At 40.9% G+C, this 21,106-nt stretch overlaps 1 protein-coding gene across 7 annotated transcripts in view; it reads right to left on the bottom strand.

Moving 5' to 3' along the window:
• The window catches only part of Pcca (propionyl-CoA carboxylase subunit alpha), a 340,323-nt gene that overhangs the window by 187,257 nt on the left and 131,960 nt on the right, over positions 1-21,106 (bottom strand). For all 7 annotated transcript variants that reach the window (XM_063274647.1, XM_063274648.1, XM_063274649.1 and 4 more), the window contains one exon: positions 342-485. In XM_063274647.1, coding sequence (XP_063130717.1) covers positions 342-485 — 144 coding nt within the window. The remainder of the gene's footprint in view (positions 1-341; positions 486-21,106) is intronic.

Raw genomic sequence — 21,106 nt, 5'->3', positions numbered from 1 at the left:
ACTTCAGCAAAACCCATAATTAAAATTATGAACCAAGAGTGCAAGTTTTACGAAAGGCATTACAGTTTTGAGCCCGTCCATGGAATCATAAAGGGCAAAGTCAAGAACATCCAGCTGAGGCTCTGCTGGTTCCCAGCACATTGCTACTAACTTCCCCACTCAGAAAACACAAGAATTACTTAACTCCATCCTGTTTTTAATTGTTGTAAATGACCTAGAGTTTTTCTGCTTTGACTACGGGTTATCAAAGCCTTATTCTATCTGCAGTTTAGCCACACTGGCTGTTCCAACTTGGACATAACCCCGCCCCACCCCCCACCTACCATCAGAATGCATTTTACCTCAGCATAAACCCGACATTCAACTGCCCAGCCACTGATGGGAATATCCTCTTGCTTGTGCCTGAGTGGGTAACCCTTAGCAACCAGGATCATTTCTTGGACTAAGTCCAGGCCAGTAATGCACTCTGTGACAGGATGTTCAACCTGTAAGGCCAAGATTGCCAGTTAATAGGTGAAGAAAAAGGCAAATAAATGGACATCAACAAGGAAATTCACGGTTTCAGAGTCGAGTGAATTGACTTGACCTTTAGTAACACCCGACTAAAACTCTTAAGCGAAGTACATAAAATGAAAGAATAAACACAACTGCACACAGATGAAGGTCAGAATCACCCTGGGAGTATGAGTAAGCCTCTCTGTTACTTCTCCCAATTTTGATTAATTTGTGGCCCCACATCTAATGGCTTAACTTTATGTTTCTCTTTCTGCAGCTCTCAACGTGGCTGATACCCATCCTTCTGCTACACTTGCTGCCGCATCTGTGGGGAGACTGCTGGTGTTCTCAAGCCCTCAGCCAGTCTGAATCGTGCCCACTTGCATGCTTTCACTAACCTGTCCTGACAAGAAGCAAGATTAGCGTAATCTTGCATCAGTGCAGCATGGCAGGAAACAGCAGATGGAGCCTTCAGGTTGCCTTCCCTCCAGACAGACCTGGCAGTGCTTAGCATGCACAATAGCAGACCAGGGTGAGGGGAGCACTCTGCTTTCTCAGCAGACTGCTGAGAACTACTTCAGCTGATGGTGCCAGGGGAGTACCTGGCCTTCCACACCAACACATGGGATACATATGTGCAAAAACACGCAACTGACATACAGCCACATGAACGATAGACATCATTATAATTTGATTGACTGTTCACACAGAAATCCTTACACGTGGGTTCAAATAAGGCCATTTAAAGCACGGAAAAAGAACGTGTAATCTTTGACCTAAAATCTCAAATAAGTTCTTAAGAGTTCTTAAAATCTTTAACCATAGCTACTGCTTTGATACCATTGCTTTTCCTTTTAGAAATTCAGTTCTAGGTGTATGTCACAGTAATTTCTGTATCGCAACATGTCACATTTCATATATGGACATAGGAAAAGGTCACTGAACAAATGAATCATCTTCTAGCTTCAGCTGCACTAATTGAAGGACAGGGCTTAGTCATTACAATAATCTTGAAGCTTATCATAACCAGACAATGCCGTGGTCTTTAAAAAAAAAAAAAAGGCTTGGTAAAAATAAGCAGATGGCATCCATAATTAGCTCTGTGTGTGTTACGAGTTTGTTTACAGTTTCTACAACATTTTAAGACATTTTGACATAATTTTAATGACAAATCATTGCTAAAATAAGCATCTACCCTTTGTAAAATAAATGTGACACTAAATAAAGAACTTATTACACAGTTTAATGCATATACATTTTAAATCAAATTGTGATGTGTTAGAAACAATATTCTATAAGAAACAAATCAAAGCCCTCTGCTAATTAATGTTCAACACCAATTCCATGTGAACAAAGCGTCTCAGCACCCCTGACTATTCTTAACTGTAAGATGTAAACCTACTGTGTGACAAAGCACAGTTTGCATAACCTTGTTCAAAATAAATTTTAATTAAGTGAAACACTCAATTTTCTCTTTGTATGACCAGTATTTCAAAAGTATTGTATAGAAAGTAAATATACAGAGAGAATAGAACTAAACAGAAGCTAGAAAGTATGGCCAAGTCAGTGAGTGTCGAAACTATAAGAAGACAGCTAAAATAAAATATTTAGAGAATTTCAGGGCATCTCCCTTGAGCTACCTCACTGACAACAAAAGGAAGCACAGTGAGTGCGAGCGTCAAAGCACTGGACGTACTATCTCAACACAACCCTATCAGCAATCATGGGGTACAGAGCCTCTCATGCTCACAGATGGAAAGGAGTCCATGCTGCTTGAAGGGAGGGATATTTGACTACAAATGTTTGGCAGCTAGTGATCTGAGATTATACTTAGTCGAAACAGAAACTTCCATGACCCAAAGCGTATAGTCCAGCACTCATAATCATGAATGACATGTAAAAAAATTTGCAAGTCCTCCATAAGAACACACCTATTCAAACCTTAATCAACACTCCCAAAGGAGACACCTGTGAAGAAAGGCATATGGTACAAATTTCAAATCTCTAAATAATACCATTTTAGATTAACACATCTTACATGGTACCTTTGCTGAATATACCAAGTGTAACTAGATAGGTATCAGGTAGACATGGTCTATGAAAGTTCTCTCTGAAGCTGAATATGTTGGAGACAGCCCTACCTTGAACAGGATATGAATATCATAAAGTTGGACAGGATTACCCGCTAAAATAGGAGGGAACTGTCCTCCCCTATAAAACAGGGTTTCATCATGGTGCTTGGTACTGTAAGTCTCTGTCTCTTCCCTTGCTATTGTTCTCACCTAGAAGGATAACAGATGCCTTTATTTTTGGTTCTGCTCTCTGAATTCAGAAAGGCTTGCTATCTAGAACAGGATCTAATGGGCACATGTGACTTAACTAACAAACAGTTTCTGACAGTCCTGGAAGCCATAGCAAAGTGTCTAGAACATGTGCCTATTAAAATTCTGAAGGCCTCCCTCTTGGGAATATGGGATTTCAAAATAAAGACCCAAAGTTATAAGACTTTTGATCTATAGGAATGAAGGATAGAAAGCACACTAAGAGACCTCAGCACATGACTCCTGCAAACACACCTTGAAAATAATAGCTACATTCAAGAAAAGCTGCAGAAGCTTAGTTTTTGTCGGGGAGTCTTCCTGTTGAGAATTAACAGATAAATTCAGGAAGACAGTACTGCTGGGGCTACAGTGTATCTTTTCCTCACACACCCTATCTTGATGTTCTAACCCTTGCTACCTCAGAATGAGACTGGGCCTTCAATGAAGTGACTATCTTAAATGAGGTCATTAGGGTGGGCCCTACTCCAGTATGCCCAGGGCCCTAATAAGAAGAGACTGGCACAGACACGCAACATAATGCATGGCCATGTACAGACATACATCTTTCTGTAAGCCAAGAAAAGAGGTGTCCCCAAAGAGACTAACCCTACTGACACCCTGGTCTTGGGCACTCAGCCTCCAGGACTGTAAGAAACTACTGTTCATTGGTTAAGCCATCTAGCCAATGGCACTTTGCATTGGCAGCCTGAGGTCCCTAACAAGAAGGCCAATGTGGGATATTAAATGTGAGTAGAAATCCAAAACTTGGAGGGGCATGTTCACACAGGCATTTAATTCTAGCACTAGGGAGGTACAGGCAGGTGAATTTCAGGGAATTTGAGACCATCCTGGCCTACACAATGAGTTCTGGGCCAGCCAGGACTACATAATGAGACCCTGTTTCAAAAACTCAGAAAAGGGGTCCGGAACTCAAAGATAGCAAAATAATTTATAAAAGCTGCAAAACAAAACCCTAAATGTCCATCTAACAGACTTTCTCATGGACATCTGTTTAACTTACCACATACATATACATGCAAAGAAAAGCAAAAGTAGGGCTGGAGAGATGGCTCAGTGGTTAAGAGCACCAACTGCTCTTCCTGAGGTCCTGAGTTCAAATCCCAGCAACCACATGGTGGCTCACAACCATCTGTAATGAGATCTGATGCCCTCTTCTGGTGTGTCTGAAGGCAGCTACAGTGTACTCATATACAATAAAATAATATCTTTTAAAAAAAAAAGAAAGAAAAGCAAAAGTGGGGTTACACTACCCCAAAGTTAGTAAAAGTATTTGCCCAACAACATCAACTGTCAGAAAACAGTTTCGCTTGCAATGTAGACAAGAACTAAAACCCAATAGGACTGCTAAATTATCAATAAGAATCATCAAGAATAACTAGTAATTCAGACGTAAATAGAAGAAAAGGGAAGGCAGAATTTAAAATGGAAAAAAATTAATTTAAAAGAGAAAATTGTGACATTGATAACTAAGAATGAGGACTAAGTTTTCACATTGCAAGCATGTCAGATTATATCATGGTCATAGTTATATATGCATGTGTACATGCATATATATGTGTGTGTACAAGTGCAGATAGATAGATAGATAGATAGATAGATAGATAGATAGATAGATAGATAGATGCATATTTATAAGAGTGTGAATGTGTTCACATGTGTCAAAGAATCTCAGATATTACTCCTCAGGCACCATTCACATTTTGAGACCAGGTCTCTCATTGGTCTGGAACTCACTGAGTAGGCTAAGATAGTTGGTCAGCAAGCCCAAGGGATCCACTGTGTCTGCTTCCTCAGAGCTGGGCTAATAAGCTTGTGGTATATTACTATGCCTGGCTTTTTCATATGAGTTCTAGGGACTGAACTCCAGTCTCTATGCTTGTATGGACTGAGCCATGTCTCCAATCCCTAGACCGCATTCCTCAAAAGTAGTTTTTAAACTTAGAAAGTAATCTTTGAAGGACTGGAGAGATGTGTCCGTGAATATGTCACCTGGTACACAGGTATAAGGACCTGAGTTTAGATCCCAAAGCACACATAAAAGCCACACAGGTGGGGCATCCCACCACTCAGAAGACAGAGCCATGGTTCCACGGCAGGCTGGCTAGCTAGACTGCCCAAAACTTGCATGCTCTAGGTCCAGTAAGAGACTCTGCCTTGATAAAGTGGTTATTGACTGCAGGAAACACCTGATGTCAAATTCAGTTCCTCATATGCACACAAATGCATGCATGTATATACCTGGACATGCATGTGTATGTGAAAATATACACATGCACATGCTACAGACACATACATGTGCAAAGAAGAAAGCAGCAGCCTCAGAAATAAAAGATCTGCCAAAGATCTTCAATGTAGAAGATACAGCATGATTCAGGTTGGAATTTTACATTAAAACCTTTTAAACTAAATGGCAGTTACATGGGAAAAGGCACAGTACAATATCATGTGTGATGACACAAGTCTGCTGTCTACACTGGAATGTTCCATGTAAGAAGGCATTTGGGGACAGTATTGGAAGAACAAGCATGAACATGCCAGTCCACGACTCTCTTATTCTTGTTAATCTTTCCCACTTTTAGATGCTTAAAAAGAACCACAGGGGCTGGAAAGGTAGCTTACCAGATAAGTGCACTTACTGCTCTTCCTGAGGATACAGGTTCAGTTCCCAGCACCCACATGGACTCACAACTGTCTATAACTTCAGTTTCAAGGGATCCAATACCCTCTTCCGATCTAAAGGTTACAACACACACATGATACACAGACATACACACATACAGATAAAATAAATATTTAAAAAAAGAAAGTTACTAAGAAGAAAAGGCAAAGGTTCTGATGCAATAGAGGCAGGAGGGAGGGAAGGAAGAGGAAAAAGAAAAAGAAACACAGGAAGAAGTAGGGAAAGAAATGAAAGCACAGTTTGGTGCAAGAATTTCTGCTTCAGAGGGCATTCGTGGTCTAGAATATTTTGATTACAGTTGAAATTAATTTGACTCAGGAAGGACACATGAAGTCATGTGCATATGACCCCATTTTAAAAGAGGTTATTTATCAGGGTAGTTGCTGGTTCTGAGTTTAGCAGGCAGTTAGAACAGTTCCCACGTAACTCCCTACCTCCATCCAGCTTTCCCAGACTGTGACCATGTTGCATTAGTATGGGAACTTGTGACAGTTTATGAGCCAACATCAATATACTGTAATTAAAGCCCACATTTTATATCAGGGCTCACTCTTGGAGCCATGCATTCCTGGTGGCTGGCAAACCTGTGTCTAACTATGTCTCTGCCTTGGCAGCATTAGCATTTCCAATTCAGAAGTCTACACCCAAAATAGCACAGGAAAAACCATGACCAGAAACAACTTGGGGAAAAAAGGATTGAATGGGCTTATGCTTCCAAATTAATATACATCATTGAAGAAAGTCAGGACATAAACTCCAACAGAATAGGAACCTGGAGGCTGGGTCTGGTGCAGAAGCCATAGAGGAGTGCTGCTTATTGGCTTGCTCCTTGTGGCTTGCTCAGTCTGTTTTCTTATAGAACCCAGAATTGCCAGCCTAGAGGCCCTCACAGCAGTCATCAAACAAAAGAAAGCACGGCAGGCTTGTCCACAAGCAGTTAGATGCGGTGTTGAAGCCCCTTCTTCTGAAGTGATTCTAGCTTGTGTCAAGTTGATAAACTAGCCAGCAAACTGCCCAAAGTTGCAGTTCCTTCTCCATTCACCCCACCAGGATATCATCACTACACAACAGGAAACTTCAAAGAACCTTTGCTCCTCTGTTTTCTGTTGTGTTCTTTAATAGTTACTCAAGGGTTTACATTGGGTCAAAAGGTAGCAACATGCCGATTCATTTCACACCCAGAACTTTGTAACAAGGTAAAGGTAATTCATGTAAGAGCAGCCTTAGTGCCCAATTCATTTCACACCCAGAACTTTGTAACAAGGTAAATGCAATTCATGTAAGAGCCGCCTTAGTTATCACCCACTGCACAGCTCACGGGAGACAATATGGCTAAAACAGGAACCTGTGACTGAAGAAAAGCCCTGGTCATGTGACAATGACAAGAAAGTGCTCAGTGACAGAGAACTGTGGTGAGAAGCTGTTGCTGAGTGTTAGGAGTTTGTGACCCCTGGAAAAGACTCAATCCAGTTATAATTAAAAGTTATTGATTTACTAGCAGGACAACAGTCCTAAAGCCTAATCTCTGGCCTGTCGTGAAGGAGGAGTATGGGCAGGGTTTGTAAAGGGGAGAACCATGAGGTGACCTTCAGTATCTATGAAGCAGGCAATAACTAGTCTGTTCTGCCAAGTGAAGCAATTAAGGAAACTCAGAACAATCTGTGGGTATGTGCATAAGTAAGTTACAGAAGCCAAAACAGCAGTTAGTCATACTGGAACAAGTAGATGGTCATGGCTATGAATTTAGGGGTGGGAGGTCACTGAGTCATGTTTCTGGGACTTATCTTTCAGGGACTGGAGAAAGAGAAAAATGGCTAGTTGGTAACAAATGGATGTCTGGTGTACAATGGAACCCCACACTGAGTGTCCAAGTCAAAAACATTAATATGAGAACCAGGAGATCCATGCCTAGACATAAGGCAAATGGTGGGCCAGTAAGAACAAACAGTGAAAGCAGCAGATGTGAGAGTTAGGAAAGAAAGACAGCAGGATCAAGCAAAAGTATGTTAATTCCCATTAAGTGTTATTAAAAGGAAACAAAGTACTATTTCAAAATGTTACCTGTAACCATTTTTCTTAAGATTATATCTTACAAATTATATCTGAAAAATTAAAGGCATTTTCCCAAGATTTAGGCAACTACATTATTTTAATTCTTTTCTCTTATTAAATATAAATAAGTAATCTAATGATCCAAAATGTTCACATGTAAAAACAAAAATGAGGAGTAAATAGCTCTCTTGGATATTGCACTATTATATATGATATAATATCTAAAACATTGTAGTACTAGCACCCAAATAAGCAGAAATGTTTTCTAAGTCAATAGATATATGAGATAGTTGAATAAATTGAATATCTTAAATAAATACAATAAAATTGATACCAGATGGGAGATCCATTATGAAATATAAAAAGAGTTCTAAAAGAAAACATGGGGGAGGGGGAGGGGGTGTTGGCTTATCAAAGAAAAGGGAAAACCAAATACTGTTACAATGACACAAATTACACAATAGAGATTTAAAAATTCAACTACTTAGAAATAAAAACTTTTTCAGAAAGTAACAACATACAAAGTCAAGAAGACAGGCAACAAATGGAGGGGGAATATCCAAAAATGGTATCTGAGGTTTTTACACCTATATTCTGACTCAGGTGAAGGAAGAACCACTTGCTCTGAGAGCACCAGAGCAGTATAACTCAGACACTAACCCCACGTAGCAAGGGCCAGTAGAGCTGACCCAGCAGAGGTTCCAAACAATAGGAACCTGAATGGTATTAAACTCATGCCTTGTGCAAGCACTGTGAGCAAATCTGACCATCAACACTGGAAGAGTAGAGGGATGAGGGCATGGGGAGAGAAGGAGAACATGCAGCCCTCACTCTGGAGTGTCAGAAAAGAATCGATGTGAAAGGAGCTAAGGGTGCACAGGATATTCTACAATCAACTGACCATACGGAGAGCAAAGCTAAAGCAAGCATCCAAGCTAAACCACAGCTACACCAAGGCCTCAACCTAGTGACTCTCAGTGGCACATCTCTGCAGAGAAACAAACTTTGTCAGTCCAAATATCACCATTCACCAGGTGAAAACACTACTCAGATTTCTGTTACCAGAAAACACACATGGCCTGACGTTGGACTGACCAGCTCAAGAAATTTCAAGTGAAGGAGCGCAGCACAGTACAGGCGTCTTTGTCCAAGCCAGCACACTAACTAGAGATAAGACAGATTGCAAAAACTATAGAATTTGGTGTGTGCCTTAAGAATTAGAATCTCAGCTTAGAACATAAATTTGGAAAAGAAAATACCCTGTTTTTAAAAATGTCAGTGGTTAAGAACATATCCTCCTGTTGGAGTTCAATCCCCAGCACCTACATCAAGTAGCCCACAATCACATGTAACTTTGGCTCCAAGGGACCTAATGCCTTCAGTCTCTATAGGCACCTGTACAGCCTCCCTTGCACACACGCACATACACACACATGTACTTTAAAGTTATAAAAATAACTATATTAAAAATAAATGTTCCTATTAAAAAGAAGAAGAACATTTGGGAGCAGAGACTGAAGGAATGGTCATTCAAAGAGTGCTCCACTTGGGGATGTAGGCCATATACACACAGCCACTAAACCCAGACAATATTGCTGATGCCAACAAGTGCATGCTGACAGTAGCCTGATATAGCTGTCTCCTGAGAGCCTCTGCCAGAGCATGGCAAATACAGAGGTGAATGCTAGCAGCAAACCATTGAACTGAGAATGGGGTCCCCATTGGAGGAGTTAGAGAAAGGATTGAAGGAGCTGAAAGGGCTTGCAACCCCATAAGAACACCAATACCAACCAACCAGAGCTACCAGGGACTAAACCACCATCCAAAGAATACACATGGATAGGACCATGGCTCCAGCTGTATATGTAGCAGAGGATGGCCTTGTTGGACACCAATGGGAGGAGAAGTCCTTGGTCCTGTGCCAAGGCTGGACACCCCCCACCCAGTGTAGGGGAATATCAGGGTGGGGAGGTGGGGAGGGGTGGGTAGTTGGGGAGGGGGAACACCCTCATAGAAGAAGGGGTAGGGGGGATGGGATAGGGGGTTTATGGATGGGAAACTGGGAAAGGGGATAGCATTTGAAATATAAATAAAAAATATCCAATTTTTAAAAAAATATCAGAAGCCAGACATGGTAGCTCATACCTTTAATCTCTCAGTATTCAGGAGGCAGAGGCAGGAGGGTCATGGCAAGTTTGAAGTCACCCTAACCTGTAACAAGTTCCAAACTAGCCATGATTACATAAGCACAGAGGGGCATGCAAGAAAGACTTCCACAATGCTGCAAGAAGTCCAAGATTTGTTCTTCATGAGCCCATTTAGTAGTCAACTTACTATGAAATACCGACTACACACAAACACATTCTAAGAAGTAAAAAAAAAAATCATTTTTTCTTGATAGCTAACAGGGTCACACTCATGACAAATAAGCCCAAGAAAAGAAGTGTAAATAACCATTAAGCATGGGCAAACTGTATTGTCAGAACTAAATGATGAAATTTTTACCAATTTAACTCCTCACCCCACCCTGCCCCTATTCTGTAACCTTGAAATGATAGAATATAATTTCCTGGAAAGCTATCCTGGATAAAAAGCAGACAGGCATGGAGGTATTCCTGGGATTTCAACTAACTGCAAAGAGCTGTCTGATGCAGAAGACTGTGGGTCAGCCTTTAAGAAACAAGTGAGGCAGAAACAAACACAAGAACAAAGAAAACCATAAGAGTCAGGTGTGGTAATACATGTAGCTGGCTACTGGGGACACTAAGTCAAGAGGATCACTAGAGCACAGGAGTTCAAGGCCAGCCTGGGCAACATGGCAAGACCTTGCCTCAGGGAGTACAGTGTGCAATTATAAGTTGGCCTAAAAGAGACACTGGATGGTAATTCTATAGATGACGGCATGTGCTCAACCCAACAGCCAAGTCTACTTGTAACAATCATGTGTATCTGTAATAATCGTGTCTATCTGTAACAATTGTGTCTATTTGTAGCAGTCCTGTCTATTTGTAACAGTCCTGTCTATTTGTAGCAGTCCTGTCTATTTGTAACAGTCCTGTGTATTTGTAGCAGTCCTGTCTACTTGTAGAACCACAAATGTTCTCTCATTACAAATTTCTCTCTGGATCTCATTGCAAGCTGCCATCCTCAACATGGCAAAATAAAGTCCCCGTCTTAATAAAAAAGTTCATTATCTAATTAGATTCACTAATTTTAATAAAAATCAAATTAATATACAAAAGGCAAAATTATAAGGAAATTAACACAAGCAGAATATGAACTAAGATATAATTTCAAAGGAAGTAACCGGGGTTGGGGATTTAGCTCAGTGGTAGAGCGCTTGCCTAGCAAGCGCAAGGCCCTGGGTTTGGTTCCCAGCTCCGGAAAAAAAAAAAAAAAAAAAAAAAAAAAGGAAGTAACCTACTACTATTAATAATAAATGCTACACAATGCATATCCTAGTAAGAGCACCAGTGGAAGGGGAAGCCCTGGGTCCTGCTAAGACTGAACCCCCAGTGAACTAGACTGGTGGGGGGAGGGCGGCAATGGGGGGAGGGTTGGGAGGGGAACACCCATAAGGAAGGCGAGGGGGGAGGGGGATGTTTGCCCGGATACCGGGAAAGGAAATAACACTTGAAATGTATATAAGAAATACTCAAGTTGAACCGCCTGGTCAGGTGGGCACTCCTGAGGCTGCAGAGCGGAAGAGACCACCAACACTGCTCACCCCTGCCCACATCCCTGGCCCAAGAGGAAATTGTATAAGGCCTCTGGGCTCCCGTGGGGGAGGGCCAAGGAGCGGCAGGACACCTGCCTGAGACACCGCCGGAACCTGAAAGAAACAGACCGGATAAACAGTTCTCTGTACCCAAATCCTGTGGGAGGGAGAGCTAAACCTTCAGAGAGGCAGACAAGCCTGGGAAACCAGAAGAGACTGCTCCCTGCACACACATCTCGGACGCCAGAGGAAAAAGCCAAAGACAATCTGGAACCCTGGTGCACTGAAGCTCCCGGAAGGGGCGGCACAGGTCTTCCTGGTTGCTGCCTCTGCAGAGAGCCCCTGGGCAGCACCCCACGAGCGAACTTGAGCCTCGGGACCACAGGTAAGACCAACTTTTCTGCTGCAAGAAAGCTGCCTGGTGAACTCAAGACACAGGCCCACAGGAACAGCTGAAGACCTGTAGAGAGCAAAAACTACACGCCCGAAAGCAGAACACTCTGTCCCCATAACTGACTGAAAGAGAGGAAAACAGGTCTACAGCACTCCTGACACACAGGCTTATACGACAGTCTAGCCACTGTCAGAAATAGCAGAACAAAGTAACACTAGAGATAATCTGATGGCGAGAGGCAAGCGCAGGAACCCAAGCAACAGAAACCAAGACTACATGCCATCATCAGAGCCCAATTCTCCCACCAAAACAAACATGGAATATCCAAACACACCAGAAAAGCAAGATCTAGTTTCAAAATCATATTTGATCATGATGCTGGAGGACTTCAAGAAAGACATGAACACACTTAGGGAAACACAGGAAAACATTAATAAACAAGTAGAAGCCTACAGAGAGGAATCGCAAAAATCCCTGAAAGAATTCCAGGAAAACACAATCAAACAGTTGAAGGAATTAAAAATGGAAATAGAAGCAATCAAGAAAGAACACATGGAAACAACCCTGGATATAGAAAACCAAAAGAAGAGACAAGGAGCTGTAGATACAAGCTTCACCAACAGAATACAAGAGATGGAAGAGAGAATCTCAGGAGCAGAAGATTCCATAGAAATCATTGACTCAACTGTCAAAGATAATGTAAAGCGGAAAAAGCTACTGGTCCAAAACATACAGGAAATCCAGGACTCAATGAGAAGATCAAACCTAAGGATAATAGGTATAGAAGAGAGTGAAGACTCCCAGCTCAAAGGACCAGTAAATATCTTCAACAAAATCATAGAAGAAAACTTCCCTAACCTAAAAAAAGAGATACCCATAGACATACAGGAAGCCTACAGAACTCCAAATAGATTGGACCAGAAAAGAAACACCTCCCGTCACATAATTGTCAAAACACCAAACGCACAAAATAAAGAAAGAATATTAAAAGCAGTAAGGGAAAAAGGTCAAGTAACATATAAAGGGAGACCTATCAGAATCACACCAGACTTCTCGCCAGAAACTATGAAGGCCAGAAGATCCTGGACTGATGTCATACAGACCCTAAGAGAACACAAATGCCAGCCCAGGTTACTGTATCCAGCAAAACTCTCAATTAACATTGATGGAGAAACCAAGATATTCCATGACAAAACCAAATTTACACAATATCTTTCTACAAATCCAGCACTACAAAGGATAATAAATGGTAAAGCCCAACATAAGGAGGCAAGCTATACCCTAGAAGAAGCAAGAAACTAATCGTCTTGGCAACAAAACAAAGAGAATGAAAGCACACAAACATAACCTCACATCCAAATATGAATATAAAGGGAAACAATAATCACTATTCCTTAATATCTCTCAATATCAATGGCCTCAACTCCCCAATAAAAAGACATAGATTAACAAACTGGATATGCAACGAGGACCCTGCATTCTGCTGCCTACAGGAAACACACCTCAGAGACAAAGACAGACACTACCTCAAAGTGAAAGGCTGGAAAACAACTTTCCAAGCAAATGGTCAGAAGAAGCAAGCTGGAGTAGCCATTCTAATATCAAATAAAATCAATTTCCAACTAAAAGTCATCAAAAAAGATAAGGAAGGACACTTCATATTCATCAAAGGAAAAATCCACCAAGATGAACTCTCAATCCTAAATATCTATGCCCCAAATATAAGGGCACCTACATATGTAAAAGAAACCTTACTAAAGCTCAAAACACACATTGCACCTCACACAATAATAGTGGGAGATTTCAACACCCCACTTTCATCAATGGACAGATCATGGAAACAGAAATTAAACAGTGATGTCGACAGACTAAGAGAAGTCATGAGCCAAATGGACTTAACGGACATTTATAGAACATTCTATCCTAAAGCAAAAGGATATACCTTCTTCTCAGCTCCTCATGGTACTTTCTCCAAAATTGACCATATAATTGGTCAAAAAACGGGCCTCAACAGGTACAGAAAGATAGAAATAATCCCATGCGTACTATCGGACCACCACGGCCTAAAACTGGTCTTCAATAACAGTAAGGGAAGAATGCCCACATATACGTGGAAATTGAACAATGCTCTACTCAATGATAACCTGGTCAAGGAAGAAATAAAGAAAGAAATTAAAAACTTTTTAGAATTTAATGAAAATGAAGATACAACATACTCAAACTTATGGGACACAATGAAAGCTGTGCTAAGAGGAAAACTCATAGCGCTGAGTGCCTGCAGAAAGAAACAGGAAAGAGCATATGTCAGCAGCTTGACAGCACACCTAAAAGCTCTAGAACAAAAAGAAGCAAATACACCCAGGAGGAGTAGAAGGCAGGAAATAATCAAACTCAGAGCTGAAATCAACCAAGTAGAAACAAAAAGGACCATAGAAAGAATCAACAGAACCAAAAGTTGGTTCTTTGAGAAAATCAACAAGATAGATAAACCCTTAGCCAGACTAACGAGAGGACACAGAGAGTGCATCCAAATTAACAAAATCAGAAATGAAAAGGGAGACATAACTACAGATTCAGAGGAAATTCAAAAAATCATCAGATCTTACTATAAAAACCTATATTCAACAAAATTTGAAAATCTTCAGGAAATGGACAATCTCCTAGACAGATACCAGGTATCGAAGTTAAATCAGGAACAGATAAACCAGTTAAACAACCCCATAACTCCTAAGGAAATAGAAGCAGTCATTAAAGGTCTCCCAACCAAAAAGAGCCCAGGTCCAGACGGGTTTAGTGCAGAATTCTATCAAACCTTCATAGAAGACCTCATACCAATATTATCCAAACTTTTCCACAAAATTGAAACAGATGGAGCCCTACCGAATTCCTTCTACGAAGCCACAATTACTCTTATACCTAAACCACACAAAGACACAACAAAGAAAGAGAACTTCAGACCAATTTCCCTTATGAATATCGACGCAAAAATACTCAATAAAATTCTGGCAAACCGAATCCAAGAGCACATCAAAACAATCATCCACCATGATCAAGTAGGCTTCATCCCAGGCATGCAGGGATGGTTTAATATACGGAAAACCATCAACGTGATCCATTATATAAACAAACTGAAAGAACAGAACCACATGATCATTTCATTAGATGCTGAGAAAGCATTTGACAAAATTCAACACCCCTTCATGATAAAAGTCCTGGACAGAATAGGAATTCAAGGCCCATACCTAAACATAGTAAAAGCCATATACAGCAAACCAGTTGCTAACATTAAACTAAATGGAGAGAAACTTGAAGCAATCCCACTAAAATCAGGGACTAGACAAGGCTGCCCACTCTCTCCCTACTTATTCAATATAGTTCTTGAAGTTCTAGCCAGAGCAATCAGACAACAAAAGGAGATCAAGGGGATACAGATCGGAAAAGAAGAGGTCAAAATATCACTATTTGCAGATGACATGATAGTATATTTAAGTGATCCCAAAAGTTCCACCAGAGAACTACTAAAGCTGATAAACAACTTCAGCAAAGTGGCTGGGTATAAAATTAACTCAAATAAATCAGTTGCCTTCCTCTATACAAAAGAGAAACAAGCCGAGAAAGAAATTAGGGAAACGACACCCTTCATAATAGACCCAAATAATATAAAGTACCTCGGTGTGACTTTAACCAAGCAAGTAAAAGATCTGTACAATAAGAACTTCAAGACACTGAGGAAAGAAATTGAAGAAGACCTCAGAAGATGGAAAGATCTCCCATGCTCATGGATTGGCAGGATTAATATAGTAAAAATGGCCATTTTACCAAAAGCAATCTACAGATTCAATGCAATCCCCATCAAAATACCAATCCAATTCTTCAAAGAGTTAGACAGAACAATTTGCAAATTCATCTGGAATAACAAAAAACCCAGGATAGCTAAAGCTATCCTCAACAATAAAAGGACTTCAGGGGGAATCACTATCCCTGAACTCAAGCAGTATTACAGAGCAATAGTGATAAAAACTGCATGGTATTGGTACAGAGACAGACAGATAGACCAATGGAATAGAATTGAAGACCCAGAAATGAACCCACACACCTATGGTCACTTGATTTTTGACAAAGGAGCCAAAACCATCCAATGGAAAAAAGATAGCATTTTCAGCAAATGGTGCTGCTTCAACTGGAGGGCAACATGTAGAAGAATGCAGATCGATCCATCCTTATCACCCTGTACAAAGCTTAAGTCCAAGTGGATCAAGGACCTCCACATCAAACCAGACACACTCAAACTAATAGAAGAAAAACTAGGGAAACATCTGGAACACATGGGCACTGGAAAAAATTTCCTGAACAAAACACCAATGGCTTATGCTCTAAGATCAAGAATCGACAAATGGGATCTCATAAAACTGCAAAGCTTCTGTAAGGCAAAGGACACTGTGGTTAGGACAAAACGGCAACCAACAGATTGGGAAAAGATCTTTACCAATCCTACAACAGATAGAGGCCTTATATCCAAAATATACAAAGAACTCAAGAAGTTAGACCGCAGGGAAACAAATAACCCTATTAAAAAATGGGGTTCAGAGCTAAACAAAGAATTCACAGCTGAGGAATGCCGAATGGCTGAGAAACACCTAAAGAAATGTTCAACATCTTTAGTCATAAGGGAAATGCAAATCAAAACAACCCTGAGATTTCACCTCACACCAGTGCGATTGGCTAAGATCAAAAACTCAGGTGACAGCAGATGCTGGCGAGGATGTGGAGAAAGAGGAACACTCCTCCATTGTTGGTGGGATTGCAGACTGGTAAAACCATTCTGGAAATCAGTCTGGAGGTTCCTCAGAAATTGGACATTGAACTGCCTGAGGATCCAGCTATACCTCTCTTGGACATATACCCAAAAGATGCCTCAACATATAAAAGAGACACGTGCTCCACTATGTTCATCGCAGCCTTATTTATAATAGCCAGAAAATGGAAAGAACCCAGATGCCCTTCAACAGAGGAATGGATACAGAAAATGTGGTACATCTACACAATGGAATATTACTCAGCTATCAAAAACAACGAGTTTATGAAATTCGTAGGCAAATGGTTGCAACTGGAAAATATCATCCTGAGTGAGCTAACCCAATCACAGAAAGACATACATGGTATGCACTCATTGATAAGTGGCTATTAGCCCAAATGCTTGAATTACCCTAGATCCCTAGAACAAACGAAACTCAAGACGGATAATCAGAATGTGAATGCTTCACTCCTTCTTTAAATGAGGAAAAAGAATACCCTTGGCAGGGAAGGGAGAGGCAAAGATTAAAACAGAGACTGAAGGAACACCCATTCAGAGCCTGCCCCACATGTGGCCCATACATATACAGCCACCCAATTAGACAAGATGGATGAAGCAAAGAAGTGCAGACCGACAGGAGCCGGATGTAGATCGCTCCTGAGAGACACAGCCAGAATACAGCAAATACAGAGGCGAATGCCAGCAGCAAACCACTGAACTGAGAATAGGTCCTCTATTGAAGGAATCAGAGAAAGAACTGGAAGAGCTTGAAGGGGCTCGAGACCCCAAAAGTACAACAATGCCAAGCAACCAGAGCTTCCAGGGACTAAGCCACTACCTAAAGACTATACATGGACTGACCCTGGACTCTGACCCCATAGGTAGCAATGAATATTCTAGTAAGAGCACCAGTGGAAGGGGAAGCCCTGGGTCCTGCTAAGACTGAACCCCCAGTGAACTAGTCTATGGGGGGAGGGCGGCAATGGGGGGAGGGTTGGGAGGGGAACACCCATAAGGAAGGGGAGGGGGGAGGGGGATGTTTGCCCGGAAACCGGGAAAGGGAATAACACTCGAAATGTATATAAGAAATACTCAAGTTAATAAAAAAAAAAAAAAGAAATACTCAAGTTAATAAAAAATAATAATAATAATAAATGCTACAGATATTTATAATATTGGCATCAAAATACAGCAAACTTCTGCTATCACAAGTGAGAACCAATCTGTTATCTGATAGGTATATTTTCACTCTACCAGTATTTTTTTTTCATATAACTGACACAGATTAAAACTTTGGTGCTTACACTCATAGGATTAGTTAGTGTTTGATTTGCACAATCAACTGCCAAGTCCCTTGCAGCTGATGCTCATCCTGTGACTGGTGAGAGTCTATGTGTCAGGGCGGCACTTCCACATGCCATTTAGAAAGGAAGTGATAATTGAGGCAAAGGCCTCATGTACAGAACAGAAAAGGGCACAAACTTACATGGATATAATGTACTTCTTAAAGTCATCAGCTTGGAACAAGTACTCATAGTTACTGGGAGTAGATAACAAGAGAGAAGATATTCTTAAGAACATCGAAGAATAAGAATACAGGAAAAATATTATCACCCAAGACCCAACAAATGAACACTAGAGACATAAGCACAACACTCAGCACCATTTCTGTCCCACATACAGGTGCACCAGACGCCAAGTATCACTACAGATGTGCTTTATTCCTGTAGTAGCAGGGAGCAATTGAAAAGTACAGCTATAAACATGAGAGGCCACTACAGGACAGTGCACAGATAAACTGCCTCCACAGGGAGTAGAGGCCACAAAGGAGCACAGCTTCAAGATCAGAGTGATCTTTAAAACAGCCCCTTTTACCATGAAGGGGTGTTGAATTTTGTCAAATGCTTTCTTAGCATCTAATGAGCTGATCATGTGGTTTTTTTCTTTGAGTTTGTTTATATAGTGGATTACATTGATGGATTTCTGTATAATGAAATATCCCTGCATCTCTGGGATAAAGCCTACTTGATCATGATGGATGATCGTTTTGATATGTTCTTGGATTCAGTTTGCGAGAATTTTATTGAGCATCTTTGCGTCAATATTCATAAGGGAAATTGGTCTGAAGTTCTCTTTCTTCGTTGGGTCTTTGTGTGGTTTAGGTATAAGCGTAATTGTGGCCTCATAGAAGCAATTCGGTAGTGCTCCATCTGTTTCAATTTTGTGGAATAGTTTGGATAATATTGGTATGAGGTCTTCTATGAAGGTTTGATAGAATTCTGCACTAAACCCGTCTGGACCTGGGCTCTTTTTGGTTGGGAGACCTTTAATGACTACTTCTATTTCCTTAGGAGTTATGGGGTTGTTTAAATGGTTTATCTGTTCCTGATTTAACTTCGGTACCTGGTATCTGTCTAGGAAATTGTCCATTTCCTCCAGATTTTCGAGATTTTCCAGTTTTCTTGAGTATAGGCTTTTGTAGTAGGATCTGATAATTTTTTTTAATTTCCTCAGTTTCTGTTGTTATGTCTCATTCCTGATTTTGTTCATTTGGATACTGTCTCTATCCTTCTGGTTATTCTGGCTAAGGGTTTATCTATCTTGTTGATTTCCTCAAAACCAGCTCCTGGAAACCCACCGCAAGCATCCAAAACCACAGGACTGGTTAAGACCAAGTTTTTATTAAAAAAAAAAAAAAAAGTATTTCTCTTGGGGCTGGAGAAGTAGTTCAACAGTTGAGAGCTGCTGAACTTCCAGAGGAACTTTGTTCAATTCCCAGCACCCACACAGCAGCTCATTGTGACTACCTGTGACTCCAGTTCCAGGGGATCCAACACCCTTACCCAGATATACATGGAGTGAAAACACCAATGGACATAAAATACCTGAAGCGTTCTTTAAAGTGTCTACCTTGTCTACTCATGTGATGAGGGTCTGAATGAAGGAAGAGCCTATTTCCAGGGACAGCTATGAAGATGAAGAAAGCAACTAAGGGAAGGCAGCCCAGGGTGGCGTCTGAAGCTAAGTGTAGACCATCAGCGACATGAGTGCTCAGGCACCTGGGATATATGAAGGACCGCCATATACGAAGGACAAACGTTCAAGCAATACCCAACTCCTGCCCAGAGAAACCCAACTGCCTCTCCTAAAACAAGCTAACCATCCCACCCACTAAGGGCCTAATGGATACAAAGTGGATGCTATTTTCAGGCATAGTATGATTTACACCAGACTCTATCTGGTTAAACGTAGCATTTCCCAATTCACGCTACCCTGGATCCCTGATGTTATGAAACTACAATATATTTTCTTCTTTTGCACAAAAATATGTTTTACAAAGGATGCACCAGATTGAATAGAATTCCATCTAAATTCATGTTCATCCTGAACCTATGAGTATGACCTTATCTGAAAAGAGTCTTAACAGATACAATCAAGTTAAGGTCATACTACAGTGGACTGACCCCAAATCTGATGGCTGTTATCCTTTTAGAAAGAGGGCGCTTTGGACATGAAGATACTTAAGGAGAAATCCAGGTGACAGCTAAGGCAGAGAGACTAGAGCTATCTGCCACAAAACAGAGGACCACAGGTTAACTGACAACCATCTGGTACCAGATTCTTACTCAGTTCCAAGATGGAATCCTCTGCTGACAGCCCGACCTTAGACTCTGGTCCAGGCTATGATTTCACTAAATGAGTAAAATGGGTAATATATTAAGTATTTACAGAAGCTGAAATATAAACTGTTATTTTCTTCAAAGCAGTATCACATGGGCTAGCATGAAAATTCCTATTTGCACTACATGAACACCAAAGAATAAATACTATATGAACCCATCAACAACAACAACAACAAAAAGTTAAGGATAAAAAACAGCCAGTAAAACTAGTATGGCAAGATAAAACAGTACTCCCATCAGATTCCAACATGATTTCTATCAGAACAGGAGACACTGCAGAGATGGAGGGAGACGGAATGAAAGACAGAAGGGAGGCTCAGCAAAAAGTGCTGGCACGTTTACCACCAGCCCCCACTGACGCCTGACGCCTCATGATTTGTTCAACAAATGTTTTGTTCTGTCTACTTTTACATATACATATATATATGTGTACATGTGTGTATATACTCCCTACATGTGTGTATGCATGTGTGTATATATACACATATGTATATATGTGTGTATGTGTATACATACACACAATTTATATAAGGGAGGAAAAAGGGAAAAAGGAAGAAAATAAAGTCACCTGTTGCCACGCTGTTGACCTCTGAGATTGTAGGTGGAACTCAGGAAGTCACAAACCAAGATGGCCATGGGCTTTTCCTAACTGGGGCAGGGGTGGTAGTTCCTCAGGAACTTGGGAGTCACTGCAGTTTTAGGAGTTACTCCCAGAAGTTCACATTAGGCCCCCTTTCTACCCCTTTAGAAGACGTGTAAGAACTTGTCTCTTTCTGACTATAGCACCAAGTTCTCTGACCAGCACACAAATCCTAACAAATACAGCTCATCCTAAAAGGATCAAGCAAACCAAGGAGATTTTTCCACATAGTATATTATCAGGTATTAAGAATATTAACAGTGTAGGAGGCTAAACATTGCCCTTCAAGTTGGCAGGCTACGGGGCT

Source organism: Rattus norvegicus, chromosome 15 (assembly GCF_036323735.1).
Source record: "Rattus norvegicus strain BN/NHsdMcwi chromosome 15, GRCr8, whole genome shotgun sequence".
NCBI classification, from domain to species: domain Eukaryota; kingdom Metazoa; phylum Chordata; class Mammalia; order Rodentia; family Muridae; genus Rattus; species Rattus norvegicus.
This window is presented reverse-complemented; position numbering and strand designations above follow the sequence as displayed.